The 18,558-nt window shown below is 36.4% G+C and overlaps 1 protein-coding gene across 7 annotated transcripts in view; it reads left to right on the forward strand.

Moving 5' to 3' along the window:
* Positions 1–18,558, forward strand: part of FAF1 (Fas associated factor 1) — a 447,925-nt gene that overhangs the window by 331,383 nt on the left and 97,984 nt on the right. For 6 of the 7 annotated variants that reach the window (XM_036255377.1, XM_036255373.1, XM_036255376.1 and 3 more), the window contains one exon: positions 7,157–7,245. In XM_036255377.1, coding sequence (XP_036111270.1) covers positions 7,157–7,245 — 89 coding nt within the window. Of the gene's footprint in view, positions 1–7,156; positions 7,246–9,618; positions 9,704–18,558 lie in introns of those variants that run through there. The other variant, XM_036255378.1, reaches the window with a different exon arrangement.

Raw genomic sequence — 18,558 nt, forward strand, 5'->3', positions numbered from 1 at the left:
TTTATGTTTTCTCTATAACTAAAGCATTCTGTTCCAAAAATATTGTTAAAGAAGATCTGCTCAGGGAATAGATTGCATAGATGAATACAATGCATAGATAGATAATGAAGATAATATATTATTCCCATTTTTCCTGTCAGACTCAATGTCACAACAGCTAGTGGTTCTCAAAGTGTGGTCCATGGATCCTGGAGGTCCCCTGTACTCTTTCAGGAAATCCATGAAATCAAAATTATTTTCCTAATAGTAATAAGACTTTCTTTTGCCCTTTTTACTCTGTTGACATTTGTATTGATGGCACAAAATCAATGTTATTTAAAAGTGCTGGCACCGTCCTGGCCAGTTTGGCTCAGTAGTAGAGCCTTGGACCATGGACCAATGATTCTCGGGTTCGATTCCGGCCAAGGGCACATACCTCAGTTGCAGTTCGTCCCTGGCCTTGTTTGGGGTCATGAGGGAGGGAACCAGTCAGTGTGTCCCTCTCACGTCAATGTCTCTCTCTCTCTCCCTCCCACTCTATCTGAAGATAAATAGAAAAATATCCTCAGGTGAGGATTAAAAATAATTTAAAAAAATAAAAATAGAAGTGCTGGCACCTTAGTATGAATTAAGGCCATGACACAAAACTGTACTAGTAGTCATAGTCTTCACCTCCATATACATGCAGTTTAAAAAGTTGTACTTTTATTACATTTTAACCCTTCATATAGTTTGTGTGACACAATGGGAGGTATGGATAAAGCACTTCTGCTGCATGTTAAAGTACAATAAGTACTTGTGTGGTTGCCTGAGCCAAACATTTATTTATTTTATTTATTTATTTATTTATTTATTTCTTTATTTATTTATTTTTTATCCTCACCCGAGGACATTTTTCCATTTTTTCTTCAGACAGAGTGGGAGGGAGAGAGAGGAAGAGAGAGAGAGAGAAACATCGATGTGAAGGGACACATCGAGTGTTTGCCACCCACACGACCAACCAGGGCCGGGGACAAACTGCAACCGAGGTACGTGCCCTTAGCGGGATGCTCTAACCGCTGAGCCAATCCGGCCAGGGCCAAACATTCATTTTTACAGAACATCATTTTTACTTGAAAATGACTGACAAATTATAATTATATAGCCTGGATATTTGGCAGACATTTTCTCCAGAATGAATAAGTTAATTCTGCCACTCAAGGAAAAAAACACACACACACTCAAAAAAACTGACAGTATCTGTTGACAGTGATAAAATTTGAGGTTTAGCCCTGGCTGGTTTGGCTCAGCAGTTAGAGTGTTGACCTGCAGAGCAGAGAGACACGGGTTCGGTTCCCGCTAAGGGTACGTACCTCGGTTGCAGTTTGTCCCTGGCCCCAGTTGGGGTTGTGTGGGTGGCAACTAATCCATGTGTCTCTCTCACGTGGATGTTTCTCTCTCTCTCTTTCTCTCTTTCTCCCTCCTGCTCTATCTGAAATGCAAAAATGTCCTTGGGTGAGGATAAAAAAAAATATTCAGGTTTTAAGCAAAAATCTGTATCTTCATCATTAGATTGACAACTTACTTTTTGGATGACGTCAGTGGTGATGTTAACAAATGTGTTGTTTTAAAATATATGATTAGGTGTGTCAACATTCAAAAGAAATGCATAACTCAATGAACCAATATTTTCCAAATGACTGATGCATGTATGATGTTATAAAATCACACACAAGTAAAAAATCCATTCAGCCCTGGCCAGTTTGGCTCAGCGGTTAGAGTGTCGGCCTGCGGTCCGGTGAGACCCGGGTTCGGTTCCCGCTAAGGGCACATGCTTCTGTTGCAGTTTGTCCCCGGCCCTGGTTGGTCGTGCGGGTGGCAGCCACTCGATGTGTCCCTTCACGTCGATGTTTCTCTCTCTCTCTCTCTTCCTCTCTCTCCCTCCCACTCTATCCGTACAAAAAAAAATGGAAAAATATCCTCGGGTGAGGATTAAAAAAAAAAAAAAAAATCCATTCAAAGGGCAAGATAGACCAGTGGATTTTAATAAACAAAATATAAAAAGTTCATTGATATGGTTTCAATATCCTCACGTACCTCACCTTGAAGAAACTTCCTCTTGTCAGTTTGGGTATATTAAAGAAGAATATTTACAATTATTTATTAAAATACTCCTCACTTTTTTGTCTACATATATCTGTATGAGATCAGTTTTGCTTCATAAATTTCAACTAAGACTATATATTATAATTGATTTAATGTAAAAGTAGATATGAGAATCCAGTTGTGCTCTGTTAAGCCAGATATGAAAGAGATTTTCAAAAAAATGTTAAGCAACAACTTAAAGAACTAGAGAGCAAACAAAAAGAAAACCCCAGAGCAAGTAGAAGGAAGGAAATAGTAAAGATCAGAGAAGAAATAAATGATGTACAGACCAAAAAAACAATTCAAAGGATCAATGAAACAAAGAGCTGGTTTTTCGGAACAGATAAACAAGATTGATGGACCCGTAGCTAGACTCACTAAGAAACAAAGAGAACCCAAATACACAAAATCAGAAATGAAAGAGAAGTAACAACTGACACCACAGAAATACAAAAGATCGTTAACAACTACTATAAACAATTACATGGCAACACATTTGACAATCTAAGCGAAATGGACAAATTTCTAGAAACACATAGTCTCCCAAAACTAGACCAGGAAGAGATAGAAAACTTGAACAGACCAATAACAACAGAAGAAATTGAAGATGTAATCAAGACTCTCCCAGCAAACAAAAGCCCAGGCCCAGATGGCTTCACGGGGGAGTTTTACCGAACATTCAAAGAAGAACTAATACTCATTCTTCTCAAACTATTTCAAAAAATTCAAGAAGGAAGACTTCCAAACTCGTTTTATGAAGCCAGCATAATTCTGATTCCAAAACCAGAAAAAGACTCTACAAAGAAAGAAAACTACAGGCCAATATCCCTGAGGAACATAGACACCAAAATCCTGAACAAAATACTAGCAAATCAGATCCAGCAATACACCAAAAAAATTATCCACCATGACCAAGTGGGATTCATCCCTGGGATGCAAGGCTGGTACAATATTCGCAAATCAGTAAACATGATACACCACATAAATAAAATGAGGAATAAAAACCACATGATCATATCAATAGATGCCGAAGAAGCCTTCGACAAAATCCAGCATCCATTTCTGATAAAAATGCTCAGCAATGTGGGAATAGAGGGATCATATCTAGACATAATAAAGGTCATATATGAAAGACCTACAGCCAACATCATACTCAATGGGCAAAAACTAAAAGCATTTCCCTTAAGAACAGGAACAAGGCAAGGATGCCTACTTTCACCACTCTTATTTAACATAGTACTAGAAGTCTTAGCTACAGCAATCAGACAGGAAGAAAAAATAAAAGGGATCCAAATTGGAAAGGAGGAAGTGAAACGGTCATTATTTGTAGATGACATGACACTATACGTAGAAAACTCCAAAGACTCCAGAAATTTACTAGACTTAATAAATGAATTTGGCAAAGTAGCAGGATACAAAATTAACGTCAAGAAATCGACGGCATTCTTATACACCAATGATGAACTCACAGAAAGAGAAACTAAGAAAACAATCCCATTTACCATTGCGGCAAAAAAATTAAGATACCTAGGAATAAACTTAACCAAAGAAATGAAGGACCTATTCGCAGAAAACTATGGTTCATTGAAAAAAGAAATAGAGGATGATATAAAAAACTGGAAGCACATACCCTGTTCATGGATTGGGAGAATTAACATTATTAAAATGTCCATATTACCCAAAACAATCTATAGATTCAATGCAATCCCCATCAAAATACCAACGGCACACTTCACAGAATTAGAACAAGTACTTCAAAAGTTCATATGGAACCAAAAAAGACCTCGAATAAGCCACAGCAATCTTGAAAAGGAAGAACAAAGTTGGAGGGATCACATTACCAGATTTCAGGTTATAATACAAAGCCACCGTAATCAAAACAGCCTGGTACTGGCACAAGAACAGTCATATAGATCAGTGGAACAGAACAGAGATCCCAGAAACGGACCCAAGGCAATATGCTCAACTAATATTTGACAAAGGTGGCAAGAGCATACAGTGAAGTAAGGACAGCCTCTTTAATAAATGGTGCTGGGAAAATTGGACAGCTACATGCAGAAAAATGAAACTAGACCATCAACTTACAACCTACACAAGAATAAACTCAAAATGGATAAAAAACTTAAATGTGACTCATGAATCCATAAAAATCCTAGAAGAAACTGTAGGCAACTAAATTTCAGACATCATACGCAGCAGAATTTTCACTGATACATCACCTAAGGCAATAGAAACAAAGGAGAAAATGAACACATGGGACTACATCAAACTCAAAAGATTCTGCACAGCAAAAGATACAATCATCAAAACGGAAAGGATACCCACTGTATGGGAGAGTATAATTGCCAATGATATATCAGATAAGGGGTTAATTTCCAATATATGTAGAGTGCTCATGCAACTTAACAAAAGGAAGACAAAGAATCCAATTAAAAAATGGGTAGAGGAACTAAATAGACACCTCTCCAAACAGGACATACAAATGGCCAGGAGACATATGAAGAAATGCTCAACATCACTAATCATCAGAGAGATGCAAATTAAAACAACAATGAGGTATCACCTCACACCTGTCAGAATGGCCGCCATCTACAAATCATCAAACAAGTGTTGGCAAGGGTGTGGAGAAAAGGGGACTCTATACACTGCTGGTGGGAATGCAGACTGGTGCAGCCACTATGGAAAACAATACAGTGTTACCTCAAAAAATTAAAAATTGAACTTCCATTTGATCCAGTGATTCCACTTCTAGGAATATACCCTAAGAAGCCTGAAACACCAATCAGAAAGAATATATGTACCCCCATGTTTGTAGCAGCACTGTTTACAATAGCTAAGATCTGGAAACAGCCCAAGTGTCCATCAATAGACGAATGGATAAAAAAGCAGTGGTACATATACACAATGGAGTACTACGCAGCTGTATGAAAGAAAGATCTCTTATCCTTTGAGACTACATGGAGGGACCTGGAAAGTATCATCCTAAGTGAAAGAAGCCAAACAGAGAAAGACAAGTGTCATATGATCTCACTTATTTGTGGAATATAATGAACATAACAGTCTGAGGAATGGGGTAGTCCTAGAGATGTGGAAGTGGGGTACAGACTGACAATCCCCAGAAGAGGGGGTTAACCACAGAACTTATATGCATGTATGCATGAACAGTGGACATGGACAACAAACTGGGGACAGGGCAGGGAGGGAGGGGGAGGGAGGAATCAGTGGGGGAAAAAGGAGAAACATCTGTAACAAAAATTAATTGATAAAAAAAAAAAAAAGAAAAAATGTTAAGCAGTGCTATTCTCACTAATTTTTTTCATTTGAAACATGAAGTCATTTTTCATAAAAAATGTGATATTTATATTAACATGTAATGGCTTTATTACTGTCACTTTTAAAATAATTGACAAGGCCCTGGCCGGTTTGGCTCAGTGGTTAGAGCGTTGGCCTGCAGTCCAGAGAGATCCCGGTTCAGTTCCCTCTAAGGTCATGTACCTCGGTTGCAGTTTGTCCCCGGCCCTGATTGGTCATACAGGTGGCCGCCACTTGATGTGTCCCTTTCACGTCAGTGTTTCTCTCTCTCTCTTCCTCTCTCTCCCTCCCACTATATCTGAACAGAAAAATGGAAAAATGTCCTCAGGTGAGGATAAAATAAAATAATTGATAAGTATGTTTTAAGTATTTCAGTTTTAATTTGTAACACAATAAATGTTGATAACTATAACCCACATACAATTCTTTAGGAATCTGAATAGTTTTTAAGAGTATAAGAGGTTTCTGAGACCAAAATGTTGAAAACCATTGCAGTAGGCTCTAAAGAATAAATTTGTGCCCTTACTGGTGTGGCTCAGCAGATTGAACGTTTACCCATGGACTGAGAGGTCCAGTTCAATTCTTGGTCAGGGCACATGCCTGGGTTCCAGGCTTGATCCCCAGTAGGGGGCATGCAGGAGGCAGCTGATGGATGTTTCTGTCTAAATCAATGTTTCTATCTCTCCTTTCCTCTTGTTCTAAAAAAATCAATGAAAACATTTTTTTAAAAAAAGAAGAAATAAATTTGTTTTGAACTATATTAACTGGTACCTTTTCTCCATATTGGATCATTAAGGGCTTAAGGATAAAGTACCTATAAGACCAACTTGGCAGTGAGTCTTTACAATTAGGGTTGAAGCATACTTTGTTTATAAGCAGCGGCTTAAGCCTAAAAATTAATGGTTAACATGTAGTCATTTGTACCACTATGGATGGTATTTTCTTTGATTATTCCAGTACCCTCCATAAAGTATTCGTGCCCTGTACTCTGAGTCTTGGGCACTACAAATTTAAAATAAGAAATGGAAACCCAAGGATTTGCCCAGGAACAAAATCTATATTAAAAGTGATCCTAAACTTTTTGCCATTTATCATGTCTTGGCAATAACTACCAGTGATCGTATGTGTACTATGTACCAGGCACTTTACATTATCTCTAATACATTATTTCTAATCCTTCTAAGAACCCTACAAAGGTAATGTTATCTTTATTTTGCAGAAAAGAAAAGTGATCCTTCGAGAGCTACAGTCCCTCAGTCATCTATTTATTCATTTATTAAGTTAATATTTGTTAAACTCTTGTCATATGCTAGATCATTTCTAGGTACTAGAGCATAGTGATGGAACTAGGGTTATAACTACAACTACAAAATCAGTTTTTTGTTTGTTTTTTTATAATTTTTCTTTATTGACTTTTTAGAGAGAGAGGAAGGGAGAGAGAGAGAGAGAGACATCAATGAAAGAACATTGTTCAGCTGCCTCCTGCATGCCCCCTACTGGGGATCTGGGCCACAACCTGGACATGTGCCCTGACTGGGAATCGAACTGGCTACTTCTTGGTGCATGAGTCAACGTTCAACCACTGAGCCACACCGGCTGGGCCAAAACCAGTTTTAACTAGATAATAGCATACTAGTTTGTACATTTTTTTTAGATTGTAGTTATTTCTTATGACTAATTCCAGAATGACTTCCCATTTTATAACTTTATAGTAAGTTTGGCAATCTCCGTGTGTTGCTAGGTAACACAACAGTGGATGAGTTAATGATGAGACTCATGGCAGCAATGGAGATCTTCACAGCCCAACAACAGGAAGATATAAAGGATGAGGTAAGGTGAAAGGTTGCTAGGATTTTGATGAAATAATTTGTCAAATGCTGATGCTTACCTATGTTGTGATTGATAAGTAAGAATGATGAAGATGTATTTCCACATAAAACATGACTTTTATGCCGTTGAGTTTACCTTGCAGTCTGCTCTTTTCATGACCCAACAGTTTAACTTTATGGACATTTATACTTTGCTAGATTTGCCATGATGGCAGGAGTTCAGTTTGCAGGAAATGAATTCCAAAGCATGTTTACAGAAGAAACTATAGTCCAGGAGATCTTGTCTTCTAGATGGGTTTTTTCACTCACTTTAGCTCCTTTTTACTCTTTTTAAATATTGAGATTAAATAGAAAAACACATTTTACATTGGAATATATTTTTGGAGCACTGTGAGATTAGTAAAAGATCTCCAGAATTCTGAATTTCTCAGTTTCTTGAACATGTCCAGATGGTATAGAGGAAATGAGCATGGAACCTCAAATAAAATACTAACAACAATACTGATAGTGACAATGGTAATCAACACTTACTGAATATTTATAATGTGCTAGGCACTCTGCTAAGCTTTATATGTTTATTACCTCATGTATTCCTCAAAACAACCCCATGAGGTTATATGTGAATCAGACATTCTGGCAGGAAACAGATGGCACTTTCAAACTGGGTTATTTGAAAAGAGTTTAATAAGGGAACTGTATAAAGATATGGGCAGGGTTAATGGAAATCAACAATGAATAGTAGAATCTAGGGCTTAAGGGAACCATTATCATCCCTCTGCTTGAAGTCCTAGGGGAGAGTGGTATATGGAGAGGACTGCTTCTGATAGAGGGATATAGTCAGCCCTTGGTGTGTGGTAGGGAGGAAACCAGGGAATAGCTTTGCTCTAATCTCCTGCTCATACCTCCTATTGATCTAACCCAACTAGAACCTCCCTGTGGAAAAAGCTACGTAGAGCTTGGATACTGAGGGTCAAATGGAAGATAATCTACCACAGTTTGGCACTGTTATCTCCACTATTGGATGAGAAAACTGACAATCAAAAAAGTTAATTTACCCTAGGTTGTACAGCTGGTGGGACCTATAATCTCAAGTAATCATTAGTGTTTTATCAGTCAAGAAATTTCTAGATTTGGAAAATAGCTTTAAGTTAAAATATGAAGCAAATATTAACATTTGTTAATTTGAGATGCTAAATTCACAGATATTTATAAAGTTATTTTAAATTTTGTGTTTTAATTAAATTACAGAAATATTTCTGTAGAACAGATAAGAGAGAGTTTGATTTTTGAGCAATGATGAAAAGTTTCCAGTTATAGTGAATGTTTTCAGTAGAATACCTATATCTATTGTAAATGGGAGACATATAGACAATTATTTCTTTAAATCCTCACCTGAGGAGATTTTTCTATTTATCTTCAGGTAGAGTGGAAGGGAGGGAGGAATTAGGTAAGGAGGGAGAGAGAGAGAAACATCAGTGTGAGAGAGACACATCAATTGGTTGCCTCCCCCATGACCCTGACCAGAACGGAGGACTGAACCACAACCAAGGTATGTGCCCTTGACTGGAATTGAACCTGTGACTCTGGTCCGAGGGCCCATGCTCTAACCACTGAGCCAAATCAGCCAGGGCCATGTAGACAGTTTTAATATAAACTTGTACTATTGTATTTTACTTATTTAGTTGTCTGCCTTTCATAAGATTGAGTTTTTTAAAAGAGCAAGGGTTGTATCATATTCACATTTGTAACTCTATCCCCTAACAGTATACCTAGGAGTAGACACTCAATGTTGGTCAAGTGATTGAATAAATGAATACTTGGAAGAATTTACATGAAATAATGTTACCTAAAAAAAATAATACTCTATTACAGTGGTATAAAACCTGATATATCCACATAAGCAAATGTGAAAATTTGGAGTGGTATAACTAGTTTACAGTTTTAAAGCTCATTAGGTTTCTTTTATTGCGTAAAAATGTTGTTTGTAATTTTTCTTAATAGTGTTTCATTTAATCTGAAGGAAAGGTAATCAGGTATATGGTGAAAGATGTTTATCTGTTACTCTATAAATTGACAGTGACATTTCGAAATAATGAAGTACTGTACTTAGTTAGGAATTTGTAATAATAGGTGTGTTGCCTTTTAAGATTATGTTTATCCTAGAATAGAGGCATTGATTGACAATAATTCACTAAATACATTCTTCAGCCATTTAAATCTTGAGTCTCATTAGTACTAGATTTACAGATTATGCTGTATAATAATAGGAAAGCACAATATTTGCATGCATATTCCCAGTTCATCCTTTTATCTTAATTTGTGTTCCTCATAATTCATTGGTAAAGAAACTGACTTTAATTCCTTTAATACTTAGCACAAAATTGAATATGAGGGTTACAGGAAAAATTCAAGGCTCCATATAATTGAAATTATTATTGAAATTTAACTTCAAGAGGTAAGGATTTCTCTTTGTTTTTAGAGTGCCTTCATGAAAATTATTATTCAGGTCATAGTAGAGAGTTCCAATGAAAAGCTTTTCTAAGTTTGAAGACCTCTTTTGGACGGAGTATGCACAGATTATAATGATTTGCTATCTGCTGAGTGTATCCTTGTAATTGTGAATTTGCTTTCACTTTTTTAAATTTTTCAAATAAGACATCTTAAGCTGCCAGTTAAAATCAAATTCATGAATGATTCTGTTAGAATCATTGAAGTGATGGATGTAACTGAACCAAAGTTAAGTTTAAATGAATTCAGGCCTAGGAAGCCATCCTATATAAAGCTATATAAAGCTTTTATAAATAAAACCAAGCCCAAGCCATATTCATACTCTGAGTCATTCTTCAATGGCCCAGAATGGACTATCACTAATTGTTCTATCTCTAAGCAGGAAGTATATATGAGCTTTTTTGGGACATAACTGCCTATAGCTTTTTTTTTAATCCTCATCCGAGGGCATTTCTCCATCTTTTGTTCAGGTAGAGTGGGAGGGGGAGAGAGAGAAACATCGACGTGAAGGGGACAAATTAGTGGTTGCCACCCGCGAGACCCAACTAGGGCCAGGGACAAACTACAACCGAGGTACATGCCCTTAGCAGGAACCGAACCTGGGTCTCTGGACCGCAGGCCGACACTCTAACCACTGGGCCATATCGTCCAGGGCTGCCTATAGCTTTTTCATAGACATTTTCATTAATGATATCAGTTTGGTTTTATAAGTGTGTATTGAGCATATATCAAGTATATAGCACTGGGTAGATCTGGAGTGAGAGGAACTTGGCTATTGGCAATGAAGGGATAAGGAGGAAAGCAGTTATCACTGTATGACATTAGCCACAATCTAGTTTCCCTTTAAAAGCCTTGTTCCAAACAGTAGATGCTTTCTAACATGTAATGGATTTTTTTTTTTATGTGCACTTTTTTTTTTAACCATAAGTAATCTAGAAACCTCTGATTATCAAGAAGTTATGATACTTCCTTATATATTTACTGTTTTATTCATTTTGTTCATCCATTCAACACTAACTTATTTAGACTCTTCTATCATAGGTACAAGGATTAATCCTTTCAGTTCAACCTCATTGATTAATTTGTATCTGAGCAGTAGCTCAGTAACTGTCACAATCCAGATGTTGGAGATCAGGACAGATTTCAAGGACAGTTACATCATTCTCACTTCTTTGTTAATTCTAATAATACACTAGTGGAACATGGGCAACACATGCTAGAGGGGCATTCTAGGCTTAAATGATTCTGATTTGGGACTTAACAACACTGCCACAGCACAGGGAAGTGTGCTTATTGGCTTATGGCAACTTTTTGAGTTGCCAAAGGGAATTGTTGGCTTTGTGGTTTTCTCCATAGAATATGTCACTTTTTTGTCCTAGTGTTGTCTTTATCTTACTGTTTTGAGCACTCCACTCCTTTACCTTTCCTCTGTTTAAAAATCACATCCTTGTCATACCACTTCTGTTTCCAGAGTTAATAGTGATAAGCAGAATTCTGGCTTCTGTTGATGTTTTCTTTAAAACAGGAATAAGTCTTCACAAGATAGAGGCTAAAAACATATTTTCATACAAAAACTAAAGCAAAACTTATAAAACAGACCAACTTTTAAAAGGATCCTTTACTATTAATAGTTTAAAAATATGTATCTGAAAACTACTTCCTGAAGCTAGCAATACTCATTGGTCAATAGTTATGTTAGGCAGCAGAGTTTTCCCTGATATAGCTGTATATAAACTTACATGTGAGATATAAAAAAAACCCACAAAAAAATGCCGTGTTTTTAAACATCAGAATTCCATGGAGAAAGCACCAGTCATAAAAGATCTAATACCCAGAAGTAACTTTGAAAAAGAGTTGCTAACTGAGTCGACTGTTAATGATTAGGGCATTAAATATATAGCTGAGAAAGCGATATATGCCTTTCTATATAGGTAGTTGTTTTCTGTTCAGAAAAAGGGTTCTTGTTTATTTTTGAGATATAATTGACATACAACATTATATTAGTTTCAGGCGTACAGCATAATGATTCAGTACTGTGAAATGTTCACCATAAAAAAATTTAGTTAATGCATACTTTAATTGAGATATGCATCTTTTCTTGGGATAAGAACTTTTAAGCAACTTTCAGATATACAATACAGTATTATTAACCATAGTCACCATGCTGGACATTACATCTTCATGACTTATTTATTTTATACAAGGAAGTTGTGCTCGACTACCTACATTCATTTCACCCATCCCTCACCCCCTACCTCTGGCAACCACCAATCTGCTTTCTGTCTAGGAGCTTTAGATAGATAGATAGATAGATAGATAGATAGATAGATAGATAGATAGATAGATATGATTCCACATATAAGTGAGATCATAGAATATTTGTCTTTCTCTTTCTGACTTATATTACTTAGCATAATGCCCTCAAGGTTTATCCATGAAAAAAATTTTCTTAAATGGCTGACTAATATTCTTTCATATGTGGCAATTTAATTTACTTATCCTCGATGGATAAATCACTTTGGATAGGTTGCTTCACTTCCATATCTCGGCTATTTTAATAATGCTGCAATGAACATAGGAATGCATATATTTTTTTGAGTTAGTGCTTTGTTTCTTTCAGATAAATACCCAGAAGTAGAATTGCTGGATCATATGGTAGTTGTATTTTTAATTTTTTTGAGGAACCTGCCTACTCTTTTCCATAGTGGCTGCACAAGTTTACATTCCTACCAACATAAGCGTTCCCATTTATCCATATTCTCTTGTTATTTTGATAATAGCTATTCTAACACATGTAAGGTGATATCTGATTGGGGTTTTCATTTGCATTCCCTGATAATAAATGTTGAGCATCTTTTCATGTATCTGTTGGCCATCTGTATGCCTTCTTCTATTTAGATCCTCTGATCATTTTAAAATTAGATTGTTTGGGTTTTTGCTGTGGAGTTCTGAGTTCTTTATATATTTTGGATATTAACCCCTTATCAGATATATGATTTGCAAGTATTTTCTCCCTTTCAGAAGGTTCCCTTTTCATTTTGTTGATGGTTTTCTTTGCTATGCAGAAGCTTTCTAATTTGATGTAGCCCCACATGTTCATTTTTGCTTTTGGTGTCAAATCCAAAAGATCATCACCAAGACTGATGTCAAGGAGCTTACTGCCTATGTTTTCTTGCAGGAGTTTTATGGTTGCAGGTCTTACATTCAAGTCTTTAATTCATTTTCAGTTGATTTTTGTGTGTGGTGTAAGAATAGTGGTCCACTTTCATTCTTTTCATGTGTCTGTCCAGTTTTCTCAGCCCCACTTATTGAAGAGAATGTCTTCTTCCCTTTGTGTATTCTTAGCTCCTTTGTCATGACTTAACTAAGCGTATATCCGTGGGTTTATTTCTGGGCTTTTTATTTTGTTCCATTGATATGTGTCTGTGTTTATGCCATTACCATACTGTTTTGATTACTATAACTTTGTAATATACTTTGAAATTAGGAAGTGTGGTGCCTCCAGCTTTGTTTTTCTTTCTCTAAATTACTTTGGCTATGGGTGGGTCTTTTGTGGTTCCATACAAACTTTAGGATTATTTGTTCCATTTCTGTGAAAAATATAATTGGAATTTTGATAGGGATTGCATTCAGTCTGTATCCTGCTTTGAGTAGTATGGACATTTTAACAATATTAATTCTTTTAATCCATGAGCATAACATATCTTTCACTTATTTATGTCTTCTTCAATGTCTTTTATCAATAGTTTTTAGTGTACAGATCTTTCACTTCCTTGGTTAAATTTATTCCTAGGTATTTTATTTTTGATGCAATTATAAGTGGGATTGTTTTATTAATTTCTCTTTTGTTATTAGTGTATGCAAATATAACAAATTTGTATATATTGATTTTGTATCCTGCAACTTTACTGAATTCATTGATTAGTTTTGACAATATCTTGGTGAAGTCTTTAGGGTTTTCTGTGTTATCTGCAAATAGTAACAGTTTTATTTCTTCCTTTGGCTGCCTTTTATTTCTTTTTCTTGCCTAATTGCTCTGACTGGGACTCCTAATTCTATGTTAAATAAAAGTGGCAAGAGTGTGCATCCTTGTCTTGTTCCTGATCTAAGAGGAAAAGCGTTCAGCTTTTCACCTTTGAATATGGTGTTAGATGTGGGTTTGTCATATATAGCCTTTATTATGTTGAGGTTCATTCCCTCTATGCTTGGTTTGTTGAAAATTCTTATCTTAAATGAATGTTAAATATTGTCAGAGGCTTTTTTCTGTATCTATTGAAATTATCATGTAATTATTATCTTTTCTTCTGTTAATGTGGTATATCACATTGATTTGTGGATGTTGAACCATCTTTACATCCCTGGAATAAATTCCATTTGACCATGGTGTATGATCCTTTTGAATTTGTTAATATGTTGTTGAAGATTTCCACATCTATGTTCATCAGGGATATTGGCCTATAATTTTATTTTCTTGGTGGATCTTTATCTAGTTTTGGTATCAGGGTAATGCTGGCCTTGTAAAATGCATTGGGAAGTGTTTTCTCCTCTTATTAATTCTTCCTTAAATGTTGGTAGAATTCACCAGTGAAGCCATCTGGTCCTGGACTTCAGTTTGTTGAGAAGCTTTTGATTACTGATTCAATCTCCTTACTCTAGTAATCAGCGTATTCAGATTTTATATTTCATCCTGATTCAGTCATGGTAGGTTGTATTATTTTTTTTTTTTATCCTCACCCGAGGACATTTTTCCATTTTTTGTTCAGGTAGAGTGGGAGGGAGAGAGAGGAACAGAGAGAGAGAAAGAGAAACATCGATGTGAAAGGGACACATCGAGTGGCTGCCACCCGCACTACCGACCAGGGCCGGGGACAAACTGCAACCGAGGTATGTGCCCTTAGCGGGAACCGAACCCGGGTCTCTCAGGACCGCAGTCCGATGCTCTAACCGCTGAGCCAAACCGGCCAGGGCAGGTTGTATGTTTTTAGGAATTAATCCATTTATTCTAGGTGATCTAATTTATTGATGTATAATTGTTAAAGCAGTCTCTTATGACCCTTTGTATTTCTGTGGTATCAGTTGTAACATCCCTTTCATTTCTGATTTTATTTATTTTAGTTCTCTTTTTTTCTTGGTGAGTTGAGCTAAAGATTTGTCAATTTTGTTTACCTTTTTTAAAAAAACAGCTGTGCCCTGGCCGGTTTGGCTCAGCGGTTAGAGCGTCGGCCTGCGGTCCTGAGAGACCCGGGTTCGGTTCCCGCTAAGGGCGTGTACCTCGGTTGCAGTTTGTCCCCGGCCCTGGTTGGTCGTGCGGGTGGCAGCCACTCGATGTGTTCCTTTCACATCAATGTTTCTCTCTCTCTGTTCCTCTCTCTCCCTCCCACTCTACCTGAACAAAAAAAAATGGGAAAGTGTCCTCGGGTGAGGATTAAATGAATAAATAAATAAATAAATAAAATAAAAAAACAGCTGTTAGTTTCATTGATCTTTTTATTGTCTTTTTTCATTTATTTCTGCTCTGATCTTTGTTATTCTCTCTTTACTAAATTTGGGCTTTGTTTGATTTTTTTTTATTTCCTTTAGATGTAAAGTTAGGTTGTTTATCTGAGATCTTTCTTGTTTCTTGATATATGCATTTATCGCTATGAACTGCTTTTGCTGCATTTCATAAGTTTTGGTATATTGTTTTTCCATTTTCACTTGTCTTTAGGTGTTTTTTATTAATCTTTTGATTTCTTCTTTGACCCACTGGTTGGTTGGTAGAATGTTGTTTACTCTCCACATACTTGTAAATTTTTCAGGTTATCTTCTTTTTTTTTTTTTTATCCTCACCAGAGGACAATTTTGCATTTTTTTGTTCAGACAGAGCGGGAGGGAGAGAGAGGAAGAGAGAGAGAGAGAGAAACATCGATGTGAAGGGACACATCGAGTGGTTGCCACCCGCACGACCAACCAGGGCCGGGGACAAACTGCAACCGAGGTACGTGCCCTTAGCGGGAACCGAACCCGGGTCTCTCTGTACTGCAGGCTGACGCTCTAACCGCTGAGCCAAACTGGCCCGGGCCAGGTTATCTTCTTGTATTGATTTCTAGTTTTATACCACTGGGTGGGAAAAGATTTGATATGATTTCAGTCTTCTTAAATGTATTAAGACTTGTTTCGTGGCCTAACATATATGATCTGTTCTGGAAAATGTTCCAGGTATACTTGAGAAGAATGTATATTCTGTTGCTTTTTCATGAAATGTTCTGTTTATCTGTTAAGTCCATCTTGTCTAAAATGTTTAAGTCCAATATCTCCTTATTGATTTTGTGTCTGGACATTCTATCCATTGATGAAAATGGGTTATTAACATCTTCCATTATTTTATTGCTATCTATTTCTCTCTTTAGGTCTATTAATATTTACTTTATATATTTAGGAGCTCCTATATTAGGTGCATAAATATTTTAAAGGGTTTTTTATCCAGTGAGATGTCTGTGAAGTGATCAGGTGGATGAAGTCCTGGGAGCATTTAGCCAGGGTGAGCTGGGCATGCTGTGTAAGCGTGGAGCACACTTGACATGGAACACATAAAAGGGTTCTTGCATTCTCCCAGTGAAAGCTATAAGGCAGGTAGAATAGGTGAGAATGAAGATAACAGCTACTCTTCAGGTTCCTGCTACATTCCAGGCATACTTCTGGTCTCCAGGGCAGTGTTTATCAGTGTGATTCCTGGACTACTGGAGTACTCAGCTACCTACCAAGAATTCCAAGCAGCTAGGTATGACAAAACAATGTAATCAATTTTGTTCATATTTATTTCACATTTTGAAATGTAAAATAAATTATGATATCCCTCCTAATTTTATTTTATTTATTGTTACAATTAGACCACTCACATATAACAAAGATTTTATTGGTTGTTTTGACTTGACAAACTTTCATTTAACCTGTGGAGTTGACATTGGCTTTTTAATTTCCATGTCATTCACATTTATTTTTAAATTTACATTAATTTTTCTTGCTTAAATTAGTTATATTCTTGATTAGGGCTCAAATCAGTGGTTCATTGAAGCATAAACTAAAGTTGAAAACAATATAATAAATGTTGTAAATCAGTATAACATAGTTCAAGCTAGTTCAACATTAGTGTAAAAACATATTTCAGAGAATTCCAATGTTAGTATAGAAGAGGGGTAGAAAATCTTTGTAAATCATATATCTGTTTCTTCTCACACACGTCTACTGGTTGTCTAAGTCAGAGGTCTCAGAGTGTCATCAGGCCCCAACCCAGATCTACTGAATCAGAATTATGAGGATGGAACCCAGATAGCTGAGTTTTCACAAACCCTTCCATTGATTCTGCTACACCCTAAAGTTTGAGATCTTCTGTTCTAAGGGAAATGTCTGAGCATAAGTATTTGTAATGAAGCATGAGATTAAAACTTTTTATGACACTGATATAAAGGTAAAAATGCAAGGGCCTTGTTCAAATTTTATATCTCAGCAGTATATTTGTGTGTATCCTAAACCTGTTTTTTAAACCTAAAATATAGTTTTTAATTTAAGATTTCTTTTTTTTCTTAAAAGTAGTTTTTATTTATTAGAGTTTGTTTTTCAAAGTGTTTATCTATCTCTTTTATTTCTCTTTTTGTGCGGCTGTTTTCCTGTTTAGTTTCTTTGTTTGTTTCTTTGTTTTTGTTTTTTGTTACAGATGTTTCTCCATTTTTCCCCATTGACACCTTCCTCCCCATCCTTCCTACCCCGTCCCCAGCTTTGTTGTCCATGTCCATCAGTTATGCCCACATGCATATAAGTTTTGTGCTTTATCTCTTTCCTCCCCTGCCACTCCCTCTTCCGAGGGTTGTCAGTCTGTACCCTACTTCCACATTCCTGGGTCTACCCTGTTCCTCAGACTGTTATGTTCACTATATTCCCCAAATAAGTGAGATCATGTGATATTTGTTTTTCTCTGTTTATGCATAAAACGAGTTTGGAAGTCTTCCTTCTTGGATTTTTTGGAATAGTTTGAGGAGAAAAGGTGTTAGTTCTTTTTTGGATGTTCAGTAAAACTCCCCCATGAAGTCATCTGGGCCTGGGCTTTTGTTTGTTGGGAGAGTCTTGATTACCTCTTCAATTTCCTTAGTTGTTATTGGTCTGTTCAAGTTTTCTATCTCTTCCTGGTCCAGTTTTGGGAGACTATGTGTTTCTAGAAATTTGTCCATTTCGCTTAGATTATCGAATTTGTTGCCGTATAATTGTTCATAGTATTTGTTAACGATCCTTTCTATTTCTGTGGTGTCAGTTGTTACTTCTCCTCTTTCAATTCTGATTTTGTGTATTTGGGTTTTCTCTCTTTGTTTCTTGGTGAGTCTAGCTAAGGGTCCATCAATCTTGTTTATCTTTTCGAAAAACCAGCTCTTTATTTCATTGATCCTTTGAATTGTTTTTTTGGTCTCTGTGTCATTGATTTCTGCTCTGATCTTTACTATTTCCTTCTTTCTACTTGCTCTGGGTTTACTTCTTGTTTGTTTTCTAGTTCTTTAAGTTATGAGGTTAGATAGTCTATTAGAAATTTTTCTTGTTTCTTGAGGTAGTCCTGTAGTGCTACGAACTTCCCTCTCAGAACTGCTTTTGCTGCATCCATAGATTTTGTGTTGTTGTGTGTTCATTTTCATTGGTTTCCAGGAAGTTTTTTATTTCTTTCTTGATCTCCTCAGTAACCTATTCATTGTTTAATAACATGCTGTTTAGCCTCTATGTGTTCAAATGTCTTTGCATGTTCTTGTTGCAGTTGATTTCTAGTTTCATGCCATTGTAATCTGAG

The sequence above is a fragment of the Molossus molossus genome, unplaced genomic scaffold (assembly GCF_014108415.1).
Source record: "Molossus molossus isolate mMolMol1 unplaced genomic scaffold, mMolMol1.p scaffold_m16_p_12, whole genome shotgun sequence".
Classification (NCBI taxonomy): domain Eukaryota; kingdom Metazoa; phylum Chordata; class Mammalia; order Chiroptera; family Molossidae; genus Molossus; species Molossus molossus.